At 46.0% G+C, this 15,859-nt stretch overlaps 2 protein-coding genes across 5 annotated transcripts; both read right to left on the bottom strand.

Moving 5' to 3' along the window:
* Nucleotides 1-219: 219 nt before the first annotated feature.
* On the bottom strand, nt 220-6,364 carry LOC123183223 (fatty acid amide hydrolase). Of its 2 annotated transcripts, none has more exons than XM_044595991.1 (19): nt 6,020-6,364; nt 5,807-5,916; nt 5,480-5,540; nt 5,187-5,383; nt 4,784-4,913; nt 3,252-3,329; nt 2,925-3,072; nt 2,652-2,840; nt 2,463-2,561; nt 2,317-2,359; nt 2,143-2,214; nt 1,970-2,050; nt 1,746-1,849; nt 1,552-1,644; nt 1,321-1,389; nt 1,172-1,236; nt 987-1,048; nt 816-911; nt 220-630 (listed from the first exon to the last, which is right to left on the bottom strand). In XM_044595991.1, exons 1-19 carry the CDS (start codon nt 6,117-6,119, stop codon nt 568-570), a joined length of 1,860 nt encoding a protein of 619 aa, XP_044451926.1. In that variant the 5' UTR covers nt 6,120-6,364; the 3' UTR covers nt 220-567. The 2 variants fall into 2 exon arrangements, with proteins under 2 accessions (XP_044451926.1, XP_044451927.1); XM_044595992.1 differs by having other exon boundaries at nt 2,490-2,561; nt 6,020-6,357.
* Nucleotides 6,365-10,886: 4,522 nt separating this feature from the next.
* Nucleotides 10,887-15,293, bottom strand: LOC123183222 (pentatricopeptide repeat-containing protein At1g15510, chloroplastic). Of its 3 annotated transcripts, XM_044595990.1 has the most exons (4): nt 12,257-15,293; nt 12,107-12,171; nt 11,425-11,489; nt 10,887-11,326 (listed from the first exon to the last, which is right to left on the bottom strand). In XM_044595990.1, exon 1 carries the CDS (start codon nt 15,151-15,153, stop codon nt 12,556-12,558), a length of 2,598 nt encoding a protein of 865 aa, XP_044451925.1. In that variant the 5' UTR covers nt 15,154-15,293; the 3' UTR covers nt 10,887-11,326; nt 11,425-11,489; nt 12,107-12,171; nt 12,257-12,555. The 3 variants fall into 3 exon arrangements, with proteins under 3 accessions (XP_044451925.1, XP_044451924.1, XP_044451923.1); XM_044595989.1 differs by having other exon boundaries at nt 10,887-11,489; XM_044595988.1 differs by lacking the exons at nt 10,887-11,326; nt 11,425-11,489 and having other exon boundaries at nt 11,773-12,171; nt 12,257-15,289.
* Nucleotides 15,294-15,859: the final 566 nt, after the last annotated feature.

Genomic DNA, 15,859 nt, shown 5'->3' with positions numbered 1-15,859 from the left:
AAGTTTTAGCGGGGAGGATTATAGGTGGCTTTAACTCAAGAAAAAAAGATGGTCGCCAAACATCTAAACCAAAAACAAGACAAATTAAGCGGAAAAAAAAAAGACAAAATTATACTTGAATATTTAACACTGGATTTTAAGGCTGGACATGCATAAATTGGTTACTCCAGATTTCTCCAGGCAACTAAACTTAGCATAGCTTTGTAGCTTCCAACTAAATTTCCAAACGAGAATGCTCTCCAAGATGTATCAAAGATACACCTGTGAGTACTGGATAACTGATATAGAGATGGGCTACACTTTTACTGGTCACTTGAGAAGATGGCATGACAGGAGATTGATTACACTTTAATAAATCTATTTCCATGGTTGAAACAGATAGCTCATCAGCAAACTGGAAAGCATAATAACTGCATATGCATCTACCGTTTCCTAACCAGAAAATATATCCTTGAACTAGAGCATGAACAATCAATACAGATTCATGGGCAATCAATATACTAGAGACTTGATCGAAATGATGAGTCAACGCCGTTTCTGTGCTTTTCTGTCTTGCTGGTCAATCTCTCAGTCTTTTTTGAGGAGATCATAGAACACCACAGGTTTCCTGTGGTTCTTGCTGCAGGCTTCCTGCAGCCAACGTAAAGCCACGGGATGTTTCAGTGATCAGTATATGAAAATCTGTTTTTGTCGAAACAACAGATGGAATGCAGAGATTTCGTAGTAAACGGTTATTTCTTTTCAGGATTTGGAAGAAAAAAAGGCGCAAGGATTCCGCATTTAGTTGTTTCTTTGGACAAAAAGTTGAATCTTGCCTGCATTGCAAATGCAATGTGGAGCAGAGTCGCCTCGGACCACGGCCTGCCGATGAACTGAAGACCTATGGGCAGCCCGCCCTTATCTTGCCCAACCTGGCATGCTAACTTGTTATCGCAATGTGTAGATTCTTTTCTGAAGAAGGTAGAACATGTTTAGATATCTGTTACCATGACTGTTATCGCCGGCAAACCAAGGAAGTTCCCTGCTATCGAGTACCGAATCAACGCGGCTTTGATTGGAGAAAACAGAGCACCAAGTTAGGAATTAGATCGTCGCAAAAAAACATGGAAAGTAGGATGGATACATTCAGCTTCTGGAACTGTTTGCTGAATTCTGGTTTGTTAGTAACTACCTCCGTTTATGTAGTCGAGTTCACCACTGCTTAGCGCGTCATCTTGTAGTGTGTAGGCAGTCACACTGCACAAGGGGTTGATAATCTATGATGAACAGTGCTAGATTCTGTTGTGGGTATTGCAGGAGTGGTGAACTGAAAGTGAATACCCGGTCATCGGTGAGACGATGACATCTGCTGTCTTGAAGATCTCTTTGTGAAAGAACATCTGACGATTCCTGAAAAATCCCGTGGCCAGATATCAGATTATACCAACCATGAATAAATAGTAACAGAGCATTCAATGTTACTACAACGATTTAAATATCTGTGCACTATCCCAAGAAGGTAATACTGCTATATTTACTAAAAAAAGACCATCTTGCAAAATGATAGCGCACCGGAGTCGTTGTGAGTTCAGGTAAGCTCTGCTGCTGAATGACCCGTAGACACCCAGCGCGACTCTCACGTCCCACCCGATCTCAGACCTCTTCCTGTCATAGTTCACCCGGCATGCTAAGTCAGTTCAGCCATAAGTTGTACCCATTTCAAATGCAAATAAGAATAATGGCAGTAAGTAATTTCAGTTGCTTACAGTTTGTCGAGATACTTTGCAAGTGAAGCAGTGCATTCTGATCCGATCGTCACGTAGTGTGCGAGCCGCATTTCCTCGATCTCAGGGACCGTCACATCCAGAGTCTTGCAGCCAAGAAATCATCACAAGAACAACTCAAAAAACCCTCCTACCACCGGCAAACTTGAAGATATCATGGGAGTTCTTGAGAGAAATGCCACCGCAGGATCTTAACAATTCCTTACCTCCCAGCCGTATTGTGCGCGCAGTGTCTGAAGAGCTTTGTCACAGCAGGTTCTGATGTCCTCGGAACTGTCGTTAAACCACTGTAAACAAAAAATTATTTTAGTGTTAATTAGCTCACTGTGAGTTGAGGAAGCTTAAATAACAAATCTGCTTGACAGCAACCACCAGATACCTTTCCATATTTTGCTAGCCTGACGTTGCTAATCGAGGGTGTCGACGTCAGCATAGGAAGATTCAGCTCAGGCTGCAAGACAGGGGCTTATCAGTAATTAAAAAAAATTACTGAACGATGAATGTTGTGGAGGTAAATATAGGGACTTGAAGTAGCAAGAGCCGTTTGATTTACCCTCAAGTAAGATGGTTGGGACTGATCAACAATGGCCGAGTAACTGAAATTGACAAAACAAGGCATTTAATTCCTGTTTTACTTATCAGATCAGCAAGATTGATAGCAGCAGTTTGTGTGACACAGAGAGAGAGAGAGAGAGAGAGAGAGAGAGAGAGAGAGTGGTCACTGACGCTACGACGGCGTCCTCCACTGTCCCTGCCAAGATCCCCGCCATCCCAACCGTCCAATTCAGTGGAAGAACTCTGGAAAATATTTCCAGCCGTGCACAGATCAGTGTCAAGGTTTCAAGATGCTGATATAACGACGATGAAGGTAGATGCTGTACTACGTACCCGGCGTTGGAGAGGCGTCCGGCGGTGGGCTTGAAGCCGACCACGCCGCACAGAGCTGCCGGCATCCGGACAGAGCCTCCTCCGTCGACGCCGAGCGCGACGGGGCAGAGGCCAGCGCAGACCACGGCGGCGGAGCCGCTGGAGGAGCCCCCGGCCACCTTGCCGACGTTGTACGGGTTCCTCGCCGATCTGCACCCATGAACGCCGTCAGTACGCGCACGAGGCATGGGGGGTAGGAGACATGACTCGTGGGGATGGCGTGCAACAACGTACCCGTGGTGTGGGTTGATGCCGCTGGTGCCGGCGCCGAGCTCGTGCATGTTGGTCTTGCCGGCGAGGACGGCGCCGCACGCGCGCAGCTGCGCCACGCACGCCGCGTCCGCCTCGCACGGCCGCGCCTTCCCCAGCCACCGCGTCCCGCCTGCACATGCATTCAAACCGTCATCGTTGTTGCTTTCAGTTTCAGAAAGAAGAAAAACATCGACAGAGCCCAAAATCATCCATCCGTGACTGACTGAAATGTGAATGAGATCGTCTGAACCCTGAAACAAAATCATGCCGCAAACTTATTAAGGTGTGCCGTGCCATCGATCCCGTTACCTGTCGTGGGGTAGGGCAAGCAGTCGATCTCGTCTTTCACCGCCACCAGCACGCCGTCCATCACTGACAGCGGTGTCCCTGCATGCGGTTCAGGTACAAAAACGGAAACTGTGAAGATCTGACAAGTGAGTGAAAACCCCAGCCGATACACATGTCCATTAATTTCAAGAACGATAGCCAGCCCGGCAGATAGAGAGTCAGATATCTTGGAGCACACAGAAAGATACACCCAATCCAAACAGGGGCTCAACAGCATTTGAAATGCCAGATAGTGAGAACAAACCCACCACCCTAACTGTAACTTTACTGTTCTAACTAAAAAACTGTAATTTTACTGGCAAACACATTGGATATAATTAAGCCAATGTAATGCGGCTCTTATGCTAGCTATTGTATACCAGTAATCATGTATGTGCAAAGCATGTTTTTTGACTAATGCATAATTTTCTTCTCAGTTAACGGAGATCAGGATCTGTTCTGCATTTTCACGCACACAAGGTCTTTCTTTCCTCCCTCCGTACGCACGAGGCTACACGACCTAACACGAAATCTGAGATCTCTAGACATAACTCCTGCCGAAGCACTGATTGACCTGCAATCACATGTGCTAACAACTAACATATTGGTTGCATAATAAATGTTGAGACCTTTAGCACACGGGTTAGAACGATCATCGCACAAATCCAACCCTTGTTGCTAATATGCTACTAGTAGGGCAATGCAGAATGCCCAGTCGAAATGACGAGAATTTAGTACGAATTTGAAGAGGGATGGCCCAAGCTAGATGAAAATGTCTTTTTTTCCATGCGGTGTCGAACTCTACAACCATGTCTAACTCAACTGAATATCTTCAAAATCCTCTAAAATTCCATCCCTTGAAAAACTACATGTGTGCCTTGTCATACTTAAGCAGTCAATCATTTCCCACTGTGCACCAGAATAAAAATCCCCCGGAATGCGACATTTGCCATGCTAAAGCTGTAGCCACTCGCACCCTCTCTTTGTCTCCTAGACAAAGACATGTAACCAATAACATTTATTCGACCAGCTCCCTTCCCTCGACGTTCCGTTTCCTCTAGGATCAATCAATTTATTTATGGGATAAGTTTTTTCAACTAATAGGATGGATAAGTTTTGTGTTACCAGAGGTCAAAACTGAAAAACTCAGCAACTTCTTGGTCAGGTTCTGGTTGTGATGTGTTCTTGGATGGGGTGTATGTCTATGTATTGCTTGGTTGGTACCAAGTGGGTGCCCAGTTTGGTTGGTGATGGGTTCATGTCAAAGCAAAAAAAGAGGGTAAGAACCAAGAGAAGAAAGGGAAAGGTGATTTGTTGGTTGAGAACAGTTCACAGTTCATCCCTAGCTCTGTTGGTTCTTGGTTGAGGTAATTTATTGGATGGGTAAATGGTATTTTGTTTCTACCATCATGCTCTGTTTTCTATGCTTCCGTTTGCGCCATTGTGCTCTGTTTGATCCGATATAATTTGACGATGCGCCGTGTGAAAATATAAAATGCAGGTTTGATTTTTACCTGTCTGGTATCTGAGGGTGGATTCTTCGGCCTGCTTCAAGACGTCCTCGGGATCACAGCTGATGAAGAAGGCCATGTTCATGGTAGGGCCTGAGCACTCCTTCACTGCGGCCAGGAACCTCTTGGCCACCTACAAAACACTGTGCCCTTGCTCATCCTCCATAATTCACTTACCAGCAGCATACATCATGCAGTAATTAAGAGAGTGCAGGCTCAGGCTTGCATGGCCCCTCTACAGTTCACTAGCCAAGGACAGTACTACATTTTATGAGGAACGAATTACTATTAATCCTAGGACTTTACTGCTGCCAATATGTCGTTTTAATTTATTTACTTTTGTGTCGAACAATGTGTGAACCTTACACCTGCTGTCAACAGCAATGCATGCAAACCTAGAACGGACCTGGACAGGCGTGGTCTCTCCCGAGCTGTAAGCCCTGGAGAAGTCCATGATCGTCCAGCGTTTCAGGCTGGACGACGGCGGGACGTCGGCGGCGAGCGGCGACTCGAGGCGCGTGGGGAGGCAGTCAACGGCCTCCCGGACGCGCTCCGCGGGCGACAGGCCGGGCTTGGTCAGGCAGACGTTCTGCTCCGGGGTGTCTGCATTGCGGCAACAGCAGCAAACGGTTCGTCTGAATCAGAATCAATCAAGATGAAACTTTGGTGTTTGTGAGAGTGCAGTGCAGCAGGGAGAACCTTCCCAGCGGTGGGTCGAGGTGAACAGTGGCGGCTCAGGGATCTCGGCTTCGGAGACAAGCTGCGCACAGAGCAGAGCAGAGCGTCAGAACAGAAGCAGAGCATTTCAGCAAAAAAGTAAAAACATCACAGCACAGAAGAGTGAATTGTCTGTCCGTTGTAAAAGAACAGTGCCCAGAGATTGTTTCGGTGAAACTGTACTGATCAATGGTTACAGGTGAACAACATCATCCACATGCATGTGGAGGTGAGAATTACAGTAGAATTGCGAGGCTCAGGAATTGAAAAAAAAAAAAAAACCGTTCATCACAAGTGAAGTGCATGCACCTTGTTGATGAGATTGTCCTTCTTGAGGATGTAGAGCAGGACCCAGCCCACCACCGGCATCTCCAGGACCCACACGAAGATCTTCACCAGAAGGCCGGCGACCCGAGGAGCTGGTCAACGGAATTCACAATTCAGAATTCAGCAGCAAGAAGAGAGGAGGATGAGTAATCCCATGAGGCCATGAGTGAGCGAAATTGAGGGGGCGAGCCGAACCTTTGACATTGGGGCTGATGTAGAGCTCGCCGCTGCCGGGGCCGAGGTCGACCTCCGGCGCCGGCCGGTACACCTTGGCCGAGGAGCCGAAGACGCCCATGGCAGCAGCGGTGTCTGAGTCCCGAGGAGCCCAGGAAAGATAGAAAGGACAAGAGCGGTGTCTGTCTGGCAGAATCCCGAGGAGTCCCGAGAAAGATAGGATTGGCGGTTATATACTGGCGCCGATGAGGAGGAGGAGGAGGACGACGACGACGAGGAGGAGGAGGAGGGTGGGAGGGCGAGAGGTGGAGGTTTATTATTTACCGGAGGACAAAAAGATGAGCGATGGCGGATTGATTGAAAACTTCTAGACGAGCGAGTGAAAGCGAGTCCTCCTTTTTCCGGGTGGGGGCACCGGGCACGGGTGACGGGTCTGGACGGGCAGAGACCCGGTTTGCCGCCGGCCATGGGAGGCAAGGCCAGGTGGTTGGAGGTTGGAGCATGGCTGCTGCGGCGGCGCCGGCGGTTCTGGGTAGGGTAAGAGTAGGAGGGGGAGGGGGAGGGCTGGTTGACTAGTCCGCCTGGGCCTGTGGTGTGAAGCCGGATCGGGTTTGCTGCTCCGACCCGACCCGACCCGGGACCCGGATGCCCTCTTACTTTTCTTCTTGTTGGAGATTTGGCGGGGACGAAAACGATTGCGTGGTTCCCAACGGTAACTTCCGGCGAGGCCAAGAGATGCGTTGCCTTGTGGATCACCATCAACCTCCTAAGCTTGATTTAAATATTTTTAGCCTTATGTTTGTTTTCTTAACCCTGCTGGTAGCATCACTCTTTCTTGCAGATGTACTGAAAAATGTATTGACGAGAATTTCCAGGAAATAAACCTCTCGACGAACTTCAAGGAATGAACTCAATTTTGATGTCACTTCAGACGCCGTAAATAGAAAAATAATAACAACAATAATGTACCAGGGCTATGAGATTTTTTATAACTAATTTCAAAGCCGTGTTACGCACCAAGGAAAAAATAATAATAATTTATCAATGCGAGAATTTTCAGAACCACGTCACTTTTTTTTTCATATAAAGAAAGAATTACGTCGCTTTAGATGACAAGTACATCAAAATTATAACAACTCGTGATAAAAATTTAGCCACACGTATGCACAAGACGGACATATGCTTGGCCGATACGATCACGACCTTTGGTCCGGAACTGTATTCGCTTAATTGGCACAGCAGTTTCTAAGGCCTCGTTTTATCTACGTCTTCCGTCTAAGAATTGCGTAATGCCCAGCTGTCAAATCAAAGCTTAGTAGTACGTGGTCACGTCTCTGTGTCAACTGTGCTCGGCGCAAATAAATACATAACGCTCCGAAAGGGACTGGCCTTTTTCTTTCCTTTAATTCTTTATTGCGCCCAGTTGATGTTTGTTTAATCTTTTTTTTTTGAAGCTTGATGTTTGTTTAATCTGGTGATAGAAAAAATTTCAAAAAATTATATTCATCACAAGCTTTTTCTCTCTCTGAAAATAGTAGATCCTACTAAGTTCTTGGGGCTCAAATCAACATCTGACTAAATGAATATCCGAATCCTTGATTTATAAGTTCCCCTCATATTTTGAGTAAAGCTTTGACAATAAATTTAACTAGTATGCCAGAAAATAGTACCATTGGAAACTTGTTTCGAATATGAATCTAAACATACAACCTCTATGACATATGACTTATACAGTATTTCACTAGTCAAATCGATGGCCAAATTTCGACGTGTAATAAACCCAGACGGAGAAAGTATGCACGGTTAAGTTCAAAAAAAAAAGTATGCACGCTTGGCCGATAGCGATCTTGGGTTTGGAACTATATTGGCTTATATAATTGGTACGGCAGTTTCCAAGGTCACGATTTACCTACGTGTTCCGTCCAAGAACTGGGTGATGCCGGCCCGGCTGTCAAATCAAAGCTTAGTAGTACGTGGTCACTTTTCACTGTCTCGCAAAAAGGGAAAAACTGTACTAGTAGTACCGGGCAGAAATAAATACACGGCGCCCCCAAAAAGGACTAGACATTTTTCCTACCTTTAATTCCATTGGACTTGGAAAGAAACTACAGTGTGTTTTCCAGCACCAACGGAAGGACTGATTCATACTTCTTTCTTGCACTCAATTGGTGCCTAGTGTCTGGCGACACAACATTTATATCATAAAAGTTACATCCGTCAGAAGCTGTGTTTTTTCCCTCTGTAAATCCTACTAGATTCTGAGGGGAACATTAATTTGGAGCTAAGGATTACCACTACAGTACTTGGGAAAACCAATCCAACTCCTTGTCTCACCACAATTTTTTATTTCTATTTTTTTGCGAAAATCACCACAAATTTATAGACATAAAATAAAAATAAATCAGGCCAAAACAAAGCTAACATACCTCCAACACCAATTCTACATTGTACTAGATGACTCAACTTTGTACTAACTTTAGTACAAAGTTGGGTCATCTATTTTGGAATGGAGGGAGTATGAATCAACAACCGATAAATGTTGCTAACCTCCCTAGAGTATAAAGTATTTTTGTGTGTGCGCAAAAATCACCACAAATTTGTTTATATAAAGTAAAAAGTGTTCAGGCCAAACAAAACTAACACGCCTCCTCCTACATCAATTCTAGTACTACTACAATGCATGAATCAACAACCCATAAATGTTGCCAACCGCCCTAGACAATAAAATGGATAGAATGCATGTACTCCCACAAGTCACAACCACACACACAAATAAAAGATGTTCTAGAAGCTCATGAAAAAGAGGATACAAAAACAAACATGGATTGGAGCAGCAGCAACAACCAACTGTTCCAGCATGCAATTGATGTGCTTGCTTGCTTGCTTGCATAATCTGCATGGCATGCCCCATTTAATTCTTCTCTTCTCCTCTCCCTCCCATTCCATGTACGGGTCCTGCTAACTAACCTAAACCCATTGAATAGCCACAGGGTTAGGGATGCATTAACTTATTTCCCCCCAGATGATGATCATATCGTGCGGTGAGCTGTGCTCACCCGAAAAGGAGGCCAGTCGATGCTCTCTTGTGCTGCTGAATTTTCCTTCTTTCTTCCATGTCAGGTTCCTTATCCACCATTTATTGTTGCCTGTACAATCCAGGCTTAGCCGTCCTTGATGTGGACGACACTAGACGGATGCGCCCGTGGCCTTCCCATTATGTAGAGATTATAATAGATTGTATGTATAGTTAGTTGTGTATTGGTTTCCCCGGTTGTTAGTTGGTCCCGTTGGGGGTTTTTCATGTCTGGACCATGCCTAATAATGTCTTGAGTTTCCCTAATACTACTGCTTGTTTGTTATATACATGTCTGTTGATGCCGCAGTTTTTTATAGACAACTTATTTCGTCAAGGATGGATTGGTAAACATGACTGCAGGAGCATCACCTGTGTTGTGGATGAACTGCGCTGTCGGAGGACAATCTGATGTTAAACAGGACTGCAGGAGCATCACCTGAAAGCGTGGGATGTTCATTCATACACAGACGAACTCTGGTAGCGGCACAAAGCGTTGGTCATTTCTGGATAATGCTCCCCATGCATCTGAAAAAAAAGAAAGAAGAAGGTTCAGAATCAGTACACAATTCATCAGCTGCAACATGAACAAGATAGCATAATTCAATGACAGTTGACACTTGACAGTACAAGGGTTGGTCGAAGATCCTGAACCAGCCAATGCAACAGCTAGGCATATCAACTGTGGGGTTCTATGTTACACCTTTCTAGTACAAGATCGTTATAAAACCTACATGATGCATCAAACACCATGAATTGACAAGTAAATGGAACTTTTTCTCTTCGACAATCAATAATGCACTTGATTTTTAAGAACAAAGGACCTGCTCAAGTTCGATTAGGTGTTAAGAAGCATCACAGGGTACAGCCTGATAAAGATTCTGTCTGCATATACACTCTTCATATGGTTAGACAGTAGCATTGTGTAGCGCTTGTATTGAGATTTTAGCAGCAGCTTCAGGCATAAGAGTTAAAGTGTACAGAATTACACAGTACAATAAAGTACACCGATGGACAGTTCAATTTACAGAGAAGACTTGCAAGTGGCGATCCACAATACTGTATCAGCTGCCAAGGTTTGGATTACAACAGTCAGCTGCTTGTCGTTCCCCACTCAACAAGGTCAGAAAACATGTATGGATACCTTTGTTCTGTGGATGTCACTATTGTAGCTGAGCGCAGAGTTCTCAAGAAATATTTCATACATTGCCACAGAAAAATTCGGTATTAATCCACTAGTATAATGTGCTCAAATACAAAGTGCTCTCAGCTTCTAAGGGAGGTTTGGTCTTGCCCAAATACTGTTGCTGAAACAAGCACAACAAACTATCTCAATGTCAAGACCCAAACATCTATACAGGGCCAGCACTGATACATCCGTATAATGTGCTGAAATATGACAAATGTGATGAAACGATAACATTATGTGTTGAAACTTCTAAGAGATGCATGTCACAAGCACAGTAAACTATCTCAATGTCAAGACCCAAACATCAATACAGGACCAGTACTAATCCATCAGGATAATGTGCTGAAGTATGATAAATGGGATGAAACGATGACATTATGTGTTGCAACTTATAAGAGATGCATGTCAAAATGAAAGAAGCCAAGATCACTTCAGTTATGAACATAAAGTTGTGAATATACTTTTGGCCCACTTGCCAAACTGGTTCGAGACTATGCTGCAAAATCTGATATGGGTCAGTCTTGGCAACCATACTGACGGTTGCAAAAAAGCAAAAGGGAAAAAACATTCTGACGGTTCCTAAATGAGTCACCGAGGAGGTGTCCTTCACATTTTCCAGGTTTATGGACATCTTAGGTCCAAGTGTAATTCAAGTCACAAATTTATTTTTATTTTATTCTGAATGCCTTAGCTTCATGTTTTTCAATTACAAGTGAGAACCTCAGTTGCAATATTTGCTCCCGTGAGGACTCAAACCCCGCTGAGTTGGAGCACTAAACAATGCCCCTACCACTGAGCTAGTGCTCGGTCCAGACTGGTATCAAGTCATCTCAAAACACTGAAGTGACTAGTTTCATGCATACACTATTATTAACAAAAAACCAGCAAAAAAAGCACAGCTCCACCCCTTGTTTGCAAGGCGTCCCGCTTTAGACACTTAAGCGATAAGGCGCCCTGGCAGTGCCTTAGAAATATGCCCGCTTTAGGCGCTTAGGCGTCAGAGCAGGTGATGCTCGCCTTAGGTCGCTTTACCGCCTTATAAACAATGGCTCCATCATTATACAGCCTATAGTTGACATTTGACAGGCATTACAATTACAGTTACTCCTATTCAACAAAACAGCATGCAATCCACTACTCTGCCCTTTACTAGAATAAGCTTACTTGATATTTCTTTTGGCAAGTTGTTGGAAGCAAATATCATCTCCAAGAAGCATTACTTCAGGAGACTGCAAGGAACAATATAACATATTAAGAAGGAAATAACAGGACCCATTTTTGACTTAACTGAACAGAGAAAAAATAAATTACTTTCTGTGAGGTCAAGATATGTTGGAACTGAATTCCGAGCATCTTGGATAACTTCTCACCATCTTTTGTCATGTACCAAGCTGTAAATTTTCATGGAGCTTCTACATATAACCTATATAAGCTATGTTTATCTAAGCAGCAAGCAACCTGCTGGTGAGCATGTGGCCATATCGAAGCTGTCCTTCTACTTGCTAGTAATTCAAATCACAAATCTGTTTTCTATTTTATTCTGAATGCCTTAGCTTCATGTTTTTCAATTACAAGCGAGAAACCAGTTGCAATATTTGCTCCTGTGAGGGCTCAAACCCGCCCGAGTTAGAGCACTAGACAATGCCCCGACCACTGAGCTAGTACTCAGTCCACACTGGCATATCAAGTACACTATTACTAACATAAAATCAGCAAAAAAAAAGTGCAGGTCCACCATTATACAGCCTATAGTTGACATTTGACAGGCATTACAATTACAGTTACTCCATTATTCGGCAAAACAGTATGCAATCCACTACTCTGCCCTTTGCTGGAATAAGCTTACTTGATATTTCTTTTGGCAAGTTGTTGGAAGCCAATATCATCTCCAAGAAGCATTACTTCAGGAGACTGCAAGGAACAATATAACACATTAAGAAAGAAATATTAGGACCTTTCTGTGACTTAACTGATAAAAAGAGAGAAAATAAATTACTTTCTGTGAGGTCAAGATATATTGGAACCGAATTCCCAGCATCTCTGATAACTTTTCACCATCTTTTGTCATGTACCAAGCTGTAAATTTGCATGAGCTTCTACGCATAACCCAAAACATAAGCTATGTTTATCTAAGCAGCAAGCAGCCTGGTGGTGGGCATGTTGCCGTATCGAAGCTATCCTCCTACTTGCTAGTGACTATATATATCAAGTTCACAATGCTTGTTGCCAAAGACTTATGTACTGGTGATTCGGAACTGACGTGAGATTAGCACATGACCGCATGTTATAGTCTTCTTAGCCTGAACCTCCGCATGAACAACTTCCATCCCTAAAATGGTGGAATTCCTTGGTGTCCCTGACAGTTATCTCTCTGCGAACAATCTTAGAAATCATCCTCAGTATACCGTGACAGCTATGGCAAGTGTACTGGTTCTTTGTGACAAAAATAGAGGTGCCAGGTGTGGTATTGATCAGACCAAAAGCGACAGCTAGTCTTTCACTGTGGCCACATAAAACATCATCCTTGGATACTTCTTTATCTTCTAAAGAATAAGATTCAACAGGATCAAAACCAGATGCTTTCATCCGCTCATATATGCTATGTAGAACAGCACTTATTTCTTTCATCTGCGGGTGTGATTCATCATCTGTAAGAAATGCATGGATATCTCCTTTAACCTCAACCCAGCTACACCCATAGTCTTGCTCCAATCCCTTCTCTCGCATGGTTTTTCTCACTCTAGCCACTTCAGCCCATTTGCCAGCATCAGCATATAAATCAGACAAAAGAACATGATATCCAGCATCATTAGGTTCCAACTCAAGGACAAATTTGGCAGCAAGCTCCCCAAGTCCAGTATGCCGGTGTATCCGACATCCGTTCAACAAGGCTCCCCATACAGCAGCATCTGGTGTGATAGGCATTCTATTTATGAAGTCGTAAGCTTCTGTTAATCTCCCAACACGACTCAGTAAATCCACCATGCATGCATAGTGCTTGAGATTTGGAACAATTGAGTATTCCTCAGTCATGCGGTGAAAAAGTTCCCAACCTTGACTAACCATTCCAGCCCTACTGCAACCACACAATAGAGCAACAAATGTAACTTCATCCGGATGCTCTCCAGTTTCTAACATCTCATCGAAGAATGATAAAGCAATATCTCCATGTCCATGAGCAACAAAACCAGCAAGCATGATATTCCAAGATACAACATCCTTTTCACCATGTGCACTGAACTGTGCCCAAGCATAGCCTGTCTGGCCACATTTCACATACAAGTCCAGAAGAGCATTGGGTACATAACCTTCAGATGCCAGACCTCGCCTTAAAACATGTGCATGAATCTCTTTACCATACCTCAAAGATCCAGTGGCAGCACAAGCAGCAAGAGCAGCAATGAAAGTAACAGAATTGGGTTTTACATCTGCCAGCATATGCCGGAAACAGAACAGAGCCTCAAAACACTTATGGTTAAAGCAAAAGCCCGCGATCATTGAACTCCATGATATTACATCCTTTTCAGGCATGTACTTAAAAACTTCAATAGCTTTATCAATGTGCTTGGACTTTGCATACATTTCAAGGAGTGCATTTGCAACTACAATGTACCTGATGAAGCCCTTGCTCGTAGCAATCTCATGCAGCTTGATGCCAACATCTACTCGCCCCAAGGAAGCACAGGCAGCAAGAGCGCTTGCCACAGTGACATCATCAGGACTTACATTATTTACTTCCATCAGTGCATACATTTCAAGAGCTTTGTCTGGGAAGCCGTTTTTCTCATACCCTGATATCATGGCTGTCCATGACATGGCATCTCTGGTCTCCATTCTTGAGAATATCGTGCATGCTTCCCCCATCCTCCCAAGACTAGTATACATCTGAATCAAAGAGTTGCAGAACGCAAAATCAGTGGCAAAACCTCTTTTTACTGCTAGCGCATGCATTTCCTTTGCAAATTCAAGGTCAGACAGCAATCCGGACGCAACAGTCACGCTGGTTATCGTCATGAGATTCGGCTGCACCTCATTCTCCAGCATATTCAGAAACAACTCCAGCCCCGCCTCGTGCTCATGATTCTCAAAATGCCCAGCGATCATCGCGTTCCACGAGATGCAATCAGTCAAGGCCATACCATCAAACACCTTCCGTGCAGCCCCGACGTCCCCGCACTTGGCATACATGGTCACGAGCGCATTGAGCACGTCGACCTCGACCCCGAACCCGAACCTCAGGACATGGGCGTGCACCTCCCTCCCCATCCTCAGGTCGGGGACGCCCCCGCAGGTGCGCAGCACGCAGGGGAAGGTGTAGACGTCGGGCCTGACCCCGGCCCAGAGCATCCGGTGGTAGAGGTCGAGCGCCTCCTCCAGGAACCCGGCCTTGCCGTAGCCGCCCACCATGATGTTCCAGGAGAAGACGTCCCGGTCGGGCATTTTGGCGAACACGCCCCAGGCGTGCCACGACTCGCCGAAGCGGACGAGCATGCTGAGCATGGCGTTGCCGAGGCGGAGGCCGAAGGTGGGGTGCGCGGCGTCGGCGTGCTCGCAGGCGCGCATCCCGGCGTCCGCGGCCCGGCGCCACTCGCAGAGGTGGAAGAGCGCCACGTAGGCGTCCTCGTCGGGCGGCTCCGGGGAGGACTCGAGCAGCCAGAGCGCCTGCGGCAGCTGGCCGTGCACGCAGAGCGCCCGCAGCGCCGCGCTCGTGTCGGAGGGCGTCGCGGAGGCCGGCGGCGGCGGCGACGGCGAGACGGCCACGCGGGTGGTGGAGGAGGAGCTGAGGCGCCTGCTCCGCGGGGCGAGGTGGCGCGCGGCGGGCGGGGAGCGGAGGGGGGCGAGGAGGAGGAGGGGAGGGTTCGGGTGCGAATTGGCCGTGGGCGGAGGAGGCATTTTGGGAGGCGGCGGTGGTGGGGGACGAGGAGGCGGCGGGCATGGCCCCGGGGTTTAGCGGAGGTTTGGGGGAGGCGCTGGCGCCATGGTGGCCGCTTGCTTCCCTTGCGCGAATGGATAAGCAGCCGGCTGTGAGGAGCGAAGCGAGGTGATTAACTAAGTTCAGAAAAAAGGAAAAAAACTAGTTAGCGGTCACCCGCTGGAAATCCCCTTTCAACACCTTGCTGGACAGCTGCCTTACTCCCCTAACAGCATCCTTGAGAGTGTAGTAGCTAGAGGCGGAGTGGGTGGATTACAACGTTTTGTGGGAGTGTAGTTTTCGATTTTTTGTTGTGGCGTGGGTGGGCCAGCGGTGATGTTCGCACTATCGTTGGTCTCTTGTAATCAATTTTCTTTCTTCTATAAAATTAAAATTACGGTACGCAATTTACGTACTCTCGAAAAAAAACTCCTCGCGCCAAATTCATGGCGGCCTCTGATCTCTGCACATGTTCAATGATGAAGACGTGATAGGACCGGACAACTTTCTATCGCATTCAAACCGGATGCCCGTTCGTCCGCCTGCCGACATTAAACGGGCGCGGCGGTCAAGAAACCCACTCCATCACCCGCATTAACACAGCCCGCCTCTTGGCCTCGCCGGCACTCGCTACTTAAACGTGGCCTTGCCCGGCACGATCTGCACCGCACCACGTCTGCCATGACC

This window comes from Triticum aestivum, chromosome 1D (genome assembly GCF_018294505.1).
Source record: "Triticum aestivum cultivar Chinese Spring chromosome 1D, IWGSC CS RefSeq v2.1, whole genome shotgun sequence".
Lineage (NCBI taxonomy): Eukaryota > Viridiplantae > Streptophyta > Magnoliopsida > Poales > Poaceae > Triticum > Triticum aestivum.
This window is presented reverse-complemented; position numbering and strand designations above follow the sequence as displayed.

Coding starts and splice junctions, on each gene's coding strand:
- LOC123183223 (XM_044595991.1), bottom strand. CDS start 6,119: ATGGGCGTCTTCGGCTCCTCGGCCAAGGTGTACCGGCCGGCGCCGGAG. Junction 2,051..2,142: donor GGCTAGCAAAATATGGAAAG/GTATCTGGTGGT, acceptor TTTTGTTTACAG/TGGTTTAACGACAGTTCCGA. Junction 912..986: donor TGCCGGCGATAACAGTCATG/GTAACAGATATC, acceptor TTAGCATGCCAG/GTTGGGCAAGATAAGGGCGG.
- LOC123183222 (XM_044595989.1), bottom strand. CDS start 15,153: ATGCCTCCTCCGCCCACGGCCAATTCGCACCCGAACCCTCCCCTCCTC.